General features: G+C 61.6%; 1 protein-coding gene across 1 annotated transcript in view; it reads left to right on the top strand.

Annotated features, from left to right (window-relative positions):
• Positions 1-6,835, top strand: part of EIF2B4 (eukaryotic translation initiation factor 2B, subunit 4 delta, 67kDa) — a 9,635-nt gene extending 2,800 nt beyond the window's left edge. The window contains exons 2-13 of the mRNA XM_010565924.1: positions 30-112; positions 197-335; positions 804-1,013; positions 1,230-1,312; positions 1,561-1,652; positions 2,048-2,162; positions 2,510-2,586; positions 2,803-2,905; positions 3,928-4,055; positions 5,919-6,099; positions 6,200-6,380; positions 6,601-6,835. Of these exons, the coding sequence (XP_010564226.1) occupies positions 30-112; positions 197-335; positions 804-1,013; positions 1,230-1,312; positions 1,561-1,652; positions 2,048-2,162; positions 2,510-2,586; positions 2,803-2,905; positions 3,928-4,055; positions 5,919-6,099; positions 6,200-6,380; positions 6,601-6,800 (1,592 nt within the window). The 3' untranslated portion in view covers positions 6,801-6,835. The remainder of the gene's footprint in view (positions 1-29; positions 113-196; positions 336-803; positions 1,014-1,229; positions 1,313-1,560; positions 1,653-2,047; positions 2,163-2,509; positions 2,587-2,802; positions 2,906-3,927; positions 4,056-5,918; positions 6,100-6,199; positions 6,381-6,600) is intronic.
• Positions 6,836-9,505: the final 2,670 nt, after the last annotated feature.

Below are 9,505 nucleotides of genomic sequence, written 5' to 3'. Positions count from 1 at the left end.
TCCCCGCGGCCGGTGCCGGCCGGGCCCAGCTCCGCTCCCGGCCCCTCTCACGCGTCTTCTCGTTCCAGGTGCGGGTCCCGAAGCCGCCGCGCCGGTGCCGGCGGGACCGCAGGTGAGCGGGGCTGGGGGCGGGGGCGGGGGGCGGCGTGGGGGCCGGCGTGGGGGCCGGAGGCTGCCCGACGCTCTGTGCTCGCAGGCCCCGGAGCTCTCCCGGGAGGAGAAGCTGCAGCTGCGGAAGGAGAAGAAGCAGCAGAAGAAGAAGAAGAGGAGCGAGAAGGGGCCGGCGGCCGAGCCCCCGGAGCTGGGGACGCCCTCCGACCCAGGGCAGCCGCGGGGTGAGGACCTCCTAATCCCCGAGGCGGCCCCCGAGCCTGGAGAGCCACACGGCAGACCTCCCCAGCACCCCCAACAGAGGCAGCCTTGTGAGGAGGCCCCCGGTGTTCTCGCCGGCCGGGAATGCCCTCAGGCTGGAACAGCCCTGAGCCGGGAACGTCCTCCGGTTAGGGCGGCCGCAGTGGGACCTCTGGCATGTCCAACCTCTCTGCATTTGAGTCCTCCTGGTCCTTGCTACCTCCAGTGCCTGCGTTCTTGCAGGGTCCGAGATGTAGAGAGGCCAGTCCCCTCCCCACCTGAATGCGGGCCAGGTGAAGTGCTGGAGAATGTGGGGCTAAGTCCCACCTGCTCCTCCAAAGGCAGACCCTTGCACAGAGGAGGGTCTCCCTGCCACGGGCTGCCCCACGTACTGGGCTACATCTCCTGGTGATGGAGGCTGGGCACAGACTTCCCCCTTCTGTCTCCTGTAGTAGCTGCTCACCCCACGTCCCCCCCAGCCTTGGCCGATGGCCCCAACGACAGCGAGAAGCCCACAGGGGGCAAGAGCAAAGCTGAGCTGCGAGCAGAGCGCCGCGCCAAACAGGAGGCTGAGCGGGCCCAGAAGCAGGCGAAGAAAGCAGAGCTGAGCCAGGCAGCCACAGCAGCCAAGCCCAGGCTGACCCCCACTGAACCTCAATCTGGTAAAGCTGTCATCACCACAGGGTGCAGAGGGTGAGCAGGGAGGGAGGTGTCTGGAGTGGGTGTCAGTTGCCTGCAGGGGTTGCCTGTCCAGTCCTTCCATGGTGCCCTGGGCACTGCCCTGCCTTGGATTTCCTGAGTCTTGGGGCAGCGTGGCTGGGCTGGGGGCTGCACCAGGGCAGTACCACCTCACACCGCCCTCCCAACTATCCTTACAGTGGTAAAGCGGCTGCCGGAGCATGTGCAGGTGGATGACCCTGCTGCCCAGAGGAAACTGGCCAAGAAGCTGGAGCGGCAGCAGGTAGGAGGAGGGCTGGGTAACAGGCTGCATGCTTCAGGGCAGTCACGCTGCGGGGGTGTGACCTCCTGTGGCACCCCGCTGTGGTGGGGGTCAGGCTGCATGTATGGTGGGACTAGGGCCTGCTCTCTGCTGGGCAGAGGGGACCTCTGGTGTGCCACGAGTGAGTGCTGGTGTGATTGGTGGCGCTGGAGTGAGCAGGGCTGTATGGCCACCTTGGGTAAGCCATCATCAACGCTGTTTGGCTACAGGTACCTCTGAGGCAGGACTATGGCACCAAGGTCAACCTGTTCTCCCACTTGCACCAGTATAGCCGGAAGAAGCCACTGACACAGCAGATGAGGTATGTGGGCTCCCCAGCCCAGGCCCCTGGCAATCATATGGCTCTGCTTTGGCTGGCCTGGCTACAAAATGGCTGTAGTGAAGGGGTGTCCTGGTCCTGCTTGTGGGATAGGCTTGCTGGAGTGGCGGGGGACCCCTTTGCTTGCTTTGAGGAGCAGCAGCAGGGGCAGCGGGATATCCTGCCTATGGGGTGAGGAGAGCTGCCCTTGGGCAATGCAGGGCCACAGGAGAAAGGCTGCAGGGTTAGCCTCAGGTCACAGAGCAAGTAGGGCCTGACTGACAGCTCCCTTCTTGGGCAGTCTCTCGGGTTGTTTGGCTGGGGGCCTGGCAATGGTTTGGTTGTTCCTGGGCTGTAGAGGGCCAGTGCTGACTGCTGTCTCACGTTTGCCCCTGCAGCATCCCCTCCACAGTAATTCACCCAGCTGTGGTGCGCCTTGGCCTCCAGTACTCCCAGGGCATCATCAATGGCTCCAATGCCCGTTGCATCGCCCTGCTGGAAGTCTTCAAACAGGTATGCAAGCAGCTACCCATGCCAATCAGGCAGCAGGGGCGTTGCACCAGGCACAGGCATCTCTTCCTGTTCCCTGACTACTGAGGCTATATCTGTGCTCAGTCATCTTCAGCCTCTTCCTTCTGACCGTGCCCAGGGCTGGGCCCTGCTGACATCCTGTTCTGGTGCTGCCACTGCAGATTTGAGTTCCTGGAGCATCCCTTTGCCCTCCCCCCATGAAAGCATGTCAAGCTGTGCAGTACACACTCGTGCCTGGTCTGCAGACTTTTGGGCGAGGGTGGTCATGTGCTGTGCCTGGCCAGAAGTGGCAGGTGCACTGAGCTCATGCTCTTTTCCTTCTTTCTCAGCTGATCCGGGATTACTCAACTCCCCCCAATGAGGAGCTGTCGCGGGACCTAGTGGCCAAGCTGAAGCCACACATCAGGTGAGGGCTCGTGATGCCGGAACAGAGTGACTGAAGCCCCACTGGGTGTGGTCTGTCGGTCACCTCTCTGGGTTGGTGTCCACCCAAATTTGGGCTGACTTTCCTGGGGCTCTGGGTTCTGCCTCCCTGACCACCATCCCCAGCCCAGCTGTACCCTTCCTATTCCTGTCCCTGCCCTCTGGTTGCTCTGGAGCTAAGCCCGTTTCTCCTCTGCAGCTTCCTGAACCAGTGCCGGCCCCTTTCAGCCAGCATGGGCAATGCCATTAAGTTCCTCAAGAAGGAGATTTCATGCCTACCTGACACCCTGAGAGAGGAGGAGGTGAGTGGCCTCACGTGAGCAGCAGGCTCCAGCCCTCTGGCTGCAGGCACCGGGGTGGAGGGACAGCCCTGGCACAGGCTGAGCAGGGAGAGGTGGTAGGATGCAGACTGGGAGCAGTGCTGCAGAGAAGCTAGAAGACTGCTGGCCATAAGTGTTGCCAGCCACTGCTTGAGCGGGGACTGCAGCCAGATCTGCTCCCCCTCTGCCAGCAGGCACAGCCCAGCGGGAGCCAAAGGGGCCAGGGTGCACCACAGCAAATGCTGGGCTGTTAGTGTCACTGGGCTGGTAGGACTGGAGCCTGTCAGGAGCAGGGACGTAAAATGAGAGAAGCTGCAGCAGGCGCACGTGGTCTCAGTGAACACAGCCCTGCACCACAGGCCTGGCCAGCAACCAGCATTGCACCTGCATGAAGAAGTGACTTCTGGATGGCTGAAGGACTTGCAGGCTGGTCCAGCTGGTGCTGTGCACTGCAGGAAGGCCACAAAGGCCACACAGCTGGGCCTGCCCACCAGGACTGCCTATGAGCATTGTTTGACAGCATCAGTAAAGTCACGGATGAAGAATAATGTGTTTTTTCAGTGCTCAGCTATATCCCATGCAAAAAGCTCCACAGGAGCCCATTGGCTGTGGAGCAAGGAGCAGGGTGGTGGCATACATCAGGAGCTGGCTGTGAGAGCCCCTGAGGCAGTGTGGCTAGTGGGCTGAGAGGAGTCAGGCTGGAGAGTCTGAGGTGCGGGGGTGATAATGGGCAGAGCTGGGGAGGTCCTAATGGCAGCTTGAACACATAGTGAGGCACTGTGGTCTGCTGGGAGGCTTGTGCTGGGACAGGAGTGGCCCTGTGTGTCCTGCAGAGCCCCTGTCCCAGGGGAAGGTGCCATTCCACAAACAGGCTGGCTGGGAGCAGGGCAGGGCTCCACGCTTGCAGGCAGAGCTGAGCCCGCAGTCCTGCCAGGCTGCAAGGAACAACAGAGTGTCTGCGGTATGGCAAGGCCATACTGTACATGATGGCACTGTCTCCCCAGGCAAAGGAGAAGCTGCAAGACACTATTGACAAATATCTGCGGGAGAAGATTCTTTTGGCAGCTGAAGCCATTTCAAGGTCTGCCTTTGAGAAGATAAATGACAAGGATGTGATCCTGGTGTATGGATGGTAAGAGGACAGCCAGGCCAGTGGATGGAAAAAGGAAATGGAGCAGTTGAGTGAATACGGGAAGCCCTTGCAAAAGCAGTTTTTCAAAGGTGGGAAAGTCAGTGTTGCCCAAGGGGGAGGGAAGGGTTGTGGCTCTGGGTCCAGCAACTAGAAATAAAACAAGCAGGGAGGGGGCAGTCGGGGTGCCAGCCAGAACTTGGATGTGGTGAGGAGCTGGTAAATAAAGGCACAAGGGAGAAGTTTATGACCAGCGGGGCAGGACAGAACAGTGGATGTATGAGAGCGTCAGGACAGAGCAGAGCACGGCCCTGGGATCAGCACTTGCTAATGACTTGGGAGTATTGTTAGTGCTTTAGAAAAAACAGAGAGCTCATTAGGACTCTTGTCCCATCCTGGGAGACAGGCAGGCTGATGAGCTCGCATCATGAGGTGGTGACAAAGCACTTTCTGCCTGGCAGCTGCCAAGGGGAGTGCTAAACCGTGTCTGCGGAGCAGAGAGGATGGTGTTGGCAGGCCTGGCTGTGAGCAGGCATCCCTGGAGGGCCCCGCTGCAGAGGGCTGTGTCCTGCTGATGTTTCCAATTTCTCTGCATGCTGGGACAGGCTAGATGCTAGAAGCACTGGAGGCCTCAGGCTCATTAGAGGAATGAACAGCAGGGTCTGATCAAGTAGCCTTATACCAGCCTATACTGATTAATGTAGTTGCGTTAGCACCTCAAACTCAGTTTGTGAATGCCTGAGCGGGCAATGCCTGCCATTTCGACTAACCCTGACTCCCAGACCCGCCGGGCTGTAGTGTTTCAGCAGTGGGCAATGCCTTGACTGGACCAGGAAGTGCCTGACAGAGGCCTAAAGCCATTGCTGTCAGTGAAGCCTGTACCGAAGGCTTGTCCGTGAGACTTTGCTGTTCCTGTTCAGGGCTCAGCACTGTCCTCCGTTTGCATGTGTCCAGAGTTAAGTGTTTCAAGAAGTCCACATTCACTGCTTCTTCAATACAGGGCACTTACAGAGCAGCCATGATTGCTTACTGGCATTTTAAACAAACCGCAGCAAAGTCAAATGTCAGGAAGCAAAAATATGGAAGCTTGTTCTTCCTTCTAGGGACTGTGTCCCAGAAAGTAGAAGTGGGAGAAGGAGCCAGAGACTGCGGTGCAAAAGAGTCTAGATGTGAGATGTGATGTGCTTGCTGGGTGATGGGTGGAGGAAGGAGCAGGGGCAGGAGGCCAGTGTGGGCCTGGAGCGTTACAAGAAGGAAACTTGGAGAGGGTTTGGAGGGGACGTCCCTCACTGTGGTCACGGACAGGTGGAGGTCGGTGCTGCTTCCAGAGAGGGCTGAGACATCCCTTTTCCCAGGGCGTGATTCTCTGTGCACAGACAGGGAGAGGGGGCCCTGGAAGCAAGCGTAGCAGGAGTGTGTCTGGAAGGGGCAGCACTTGTAACAGCAAGGGTGGACATCAGCTCTGCCTGGACTCATCTCTAAGCAGCACTAGCCCATCAGGGTCTTGCTGGGAGCTTGACAGCTGCCCTGTGTAAGAGAGACATTGCTCTATTTGGTCTGGATGTGCCTGGGGACCTGCCGTGGCAGCTGGTGCCTGGCAGTGCCTGCTCTGCTGCAGCTGCTGCTGTCAGGTGCCTGTCAGGGCTGTCCCCTGGGCGAAATCCCATGCTAATGCTCAGAAAACCTCCTGCCTGGCCGGCACCTGATGAGTCCCACACTGGAGCCGGTGCCAAGGGAAATCTTCTGGCACTGGGCTGTGTTTCTTGGCGATGATGTCAGCAAGCAGCGTCAAGTGCAGGCTGTCTGTGTGCCGGGTGAGAGCCTGGCATGGCAGGATGGGGCAGCCTCCTAACTGGTGTCTGTCAGCTCTTCCCTTGTGAACCGCACGCTGTGCGACGCCCACGTGAAGAAGGGCCGGGCCTTCCGTGTGATCGTGGTGGACAGCCGGCCACGGCTGGAAGGCCGGGAGACGCTGCGCCGGCTGGTGCGTAAGGGCATTCACTGCACATATGTGATGATCAATGCCATTTCCTACGTGCTGCCTGAGGTGAGGAGTGGAGTGGGGCTGTGCCAGGGGGCAGTGGTGGACATGGGGGAGGCTGCAGCATGATAAAAGGTGCCAACGGATCCCTGCACTTCCCTGACAGGTTTCCAAAGTGCTGCTGGGAGCCCATGCACTCCTGGCCAATGGCTCTGTTATGTCCCGGGTGGGGACATCCCAGATAGCGCTGGTCTCCAAGGCCTACAATGTGCCTGTGCTGGTGTGCTGCGAGACCTACAAGTTCTGCGAGCGAGTGCAGACAGACTCTTTTGTCTCCAACGAGCTGGGTACGGCTTCTGTCCCCTTCCTCCCACCTGGGACCTGCTCCCTCTTCCCACTGCTGGCCAAGACAGGCCGGTCCACCCTGCCATTCCCCTTCCTGGGCGAGGGGCCACCGCTCATGGGAAGGATGGCTTGGCAGGCAGCAGCAATGTCGTGTGCTCCCAGGGCAGGACAGAGAGGTGCTGTCCCTCTCCCTGATCCTGCCGGCTGCTCCTCTCTCTGCAGATGACCCCGATGACCTGATTGTGCTCCGGAAAGGCCAGGCCCAGCTGGGTGGCTGGGCAGAGAACAAGTCCTTGCGCCTCCTCAACCTGGTCTATGATGTGACACCACCTGACCTGGTGGATCTGGTCATCACAGACTTGGGCATGATCCCCTGCACGTCGGTGCCTGTCGTCCTGCGTGTCAAGAACGTGGATCAGTAGTAGGGGCAGCTGCATGGACACTAATAAACCAGGCCTCACAATACATCTTGTCTGCCTTCTGTGGTGTGGCAGGAGCCCTGGCAGCCTGTGTCACCACAGGCTTAGTTCTGCACCTTCCTTGGGCCTGCTGGCACTTCTGCCCAGCTCTGCCCAGCCCCTCTCCTCCCACTCCAGGCTGCAGTGGGGAAGGATCTTCCCTGTCCCTGGGCCCCTCCCCTGAAAGCTAGGAGAAATGGTGATGCTATGGTGACTGTGGCCCCTGGCTCACACCTCCTCTGGCTGTGGTTCTGGCATCTGCTTGAGCTGGGCTTGTGTGGGAGAGCCTGGCACCTCTGACCCTGCAGCACTGTGGGGGTCCCCAGGGCTGCTCCCAGCACAAGCTGCTCCTGCAAGAGGGGCCCTGTGCAGGGTCGAGCCTGAGCAGAAGCTGAGGGCTCTGGCATGGGGAAGGGGATGTCCTCCCTTGTTCTGCTGTAGTAAAATTGGTGCTCATCCCAGCTCCTGGCAGGGATTCCTGTGAGCTGTCTGTTCTCCCCCCCCTCACCCCCCCGGCGCCTGTCACTGCTAGTGCCCTGCATGTTCCCAGCTTGGAGGGGGGGGAGCAGGGAAGAGAGGGGCAGGGTACCCGTTATTCTGGCCTCTGACCAAGAAGGGGTCTTTTTATACACTGTTCTCACCTGTCGTTGTTGCTGTGTGCAGAGCCGAGGTCGGCGGGGGGGAGCCCTGTGGCCCCAGCCCTGCCCGGGAGCAGGGTGAGGAAGGCCAGGCACTAACGGGGCTCCAGGGCTAGTGCTGGGCTGTGGGCACGGGCACAGCAGGTCCCTCTGTCTTCCCTACTTCCAGCTGTGCTGCCGGTCGCTGCCCCCGGGTGCGTTAGGAGACGCGGACGGGGCCGGGACAGCCGCTCCCTCCCTGCCGGGTGCTCCTGGCAACAGCCCCCCCGCGCCGAGCCCGGGGAGCCCCGAGCCGAGGCATTCCCATGGGGGAACAGGGCCGGCGACAGGCAGTACCTCGCCGGGCTCTCGGCTCCGGCCGGGGCGGTGTGGCCCACGACGAACGCAGGCCCCTGCTACTCCACAGCCAGGGAACGGAGGATCCGCCGGGACGACGGGGACAGGGCCCACACTCGCCCCAGCATGGCTCTCCCCAACCCGCCGGGGGCCGCCAGGGGCGGGGCCATGCAGATCTCCCCGCTGCCAGCAGAGCCTCTCCGGGCCGCCAGGGGTGGAGCCTTGCGGGACGGGGGCGGGGACATGCAGATCAGGCAGGGCGCGGGCTGGCGGGACGTATCACCGTGAGAAGAAGACGCCGGCCACGGGCGTCGCAGCAGCTGCGTGGGCGCTGCGTGACGGGCAGCTGTGGGGTTTAGAGCGATTGGTGTGCGCGGGTGTGGCGCGGGAGTGTGGGCGCGTGTGTCCGTGTGTTAGGAGTAGGTGGTGGTGCGTGCGGCGTTGCCGGGCGGGAGGGGAGGCATACTTACCTGGCAGGGGAGACACCATGATCAGGCAGGTGGTTTTCCCAGGGCGAGGCTCATCCCCTGCACTCCGGGTGTGCTGACCCCTGCGATTTCCCCAAATGCGGGAAACTCGACTGCATAATTTGTGGTAGTGGGGGACTGCGTTCGCGCTCTCCCCTGGCTTTTTTTGTGGCAAGGAAAGATATGGCAGAGAGGGCAATGGTACTGCGGATTTCCTTGCCACAAAAAAAGCCAGGGGAGAGCGCGAACGCAGTCCCCCACTACCACAAATTATGCAGTCGAGTTTCCCGCATTTGGGTAGTGGGGGACTGCGTTCGCGCTCTCCCCTGATTTCAAAGTGGGAACAACAGAAAAAAGCGGGGAGAGCGCGAACGCAGTCCCCCACTACCACAAATTATGCAGTCGAGTTTCCCGCATTTGGGGAAATCGCAGGGGTCAGCACACCCGGAGTGCAGGGGATGAGCCTCGCCCTGGGAAAACCACCTGCCTGATCATGGTGTCTCCCCTGCCAGGTAAGTATGCCTCCCCTCACGCCCGGCAACGCCGCACGCACCACCACCTACTCCTAACACACGGACACACGCGCCCACACTCCCGCGCCACACCCGCGCACACCAATCGCTCTAAATCCCACAGCTGCCCGTCACGCAGCGCCACGCAGCTGCTGCGACGCCCGTGGCCGGCGTCTTCTCACGGTGATACGTCCCGCCAGCCCGCGCCCTGCCTGATCTGCATGTCCCCGCCCCCGTCCCGCAAGGCTCCACCCCTGGAGGCCCGGAGAGGCTCTGCCGGCGGGCGGGGCGGGGCGGGACGCGGCGGTGCCCGGAGGAGCGGGTGGGGGCGGGGCCTCCGCTCCATCTCCAACATCGGTAGCGGTAAATAACGAGCAGCACGCTGACCGCTATGTCCTGTCCGCAGCGTCTTCGCTCCCGCTGCGCTGCTGCCGGGGGCTGCTGCCCCGCGCCCCCCTGCCAGCGGCCGGCCCGGACCGAGAGCTGCTCCGGTCTGCGGGCACCGGGGCTCGCCTCACCGCCGCCGGGAGGCCGGAACGGCGCCACCCGCAGCACCCACCCCCCTCCCGCGGCAGCTGTGACCAGCGGCTCAGGGAAGTCCCGGCGGTGGCTCTGGTGATGATGAGTCCCGGTGAGAAGCGTCCCGGGAGTCGGTGGGAACAGCCCTCTCGGCCCCCCCGTGTGCTGAGAAGGGCTTGGGGAGACGGGGAGGGGGC

The sequence above is a fragment of the Haliaeetus leucocephalus genome, unplaced genomic scaffold, assembly GCF_000737465.1.
Source record: "Haliaeetus leucocephalus isolate CR32 unplaced genomic scaffold, Haliaeetus_leucocephalus-4.0 Scaffold197, whole genome shotgun sequence".
Lineage (NCBI taxonomy): Eukaryota > Metazoa > Chordata > Aves > Accipitriformes > Accipitridae > Haliaeetus > Haliaeetus leucocephalus.
Note: the sequence above shows the minus strand (reverse complement) of the source record. Positions and strands in the feature narration are given on the sequence as shown.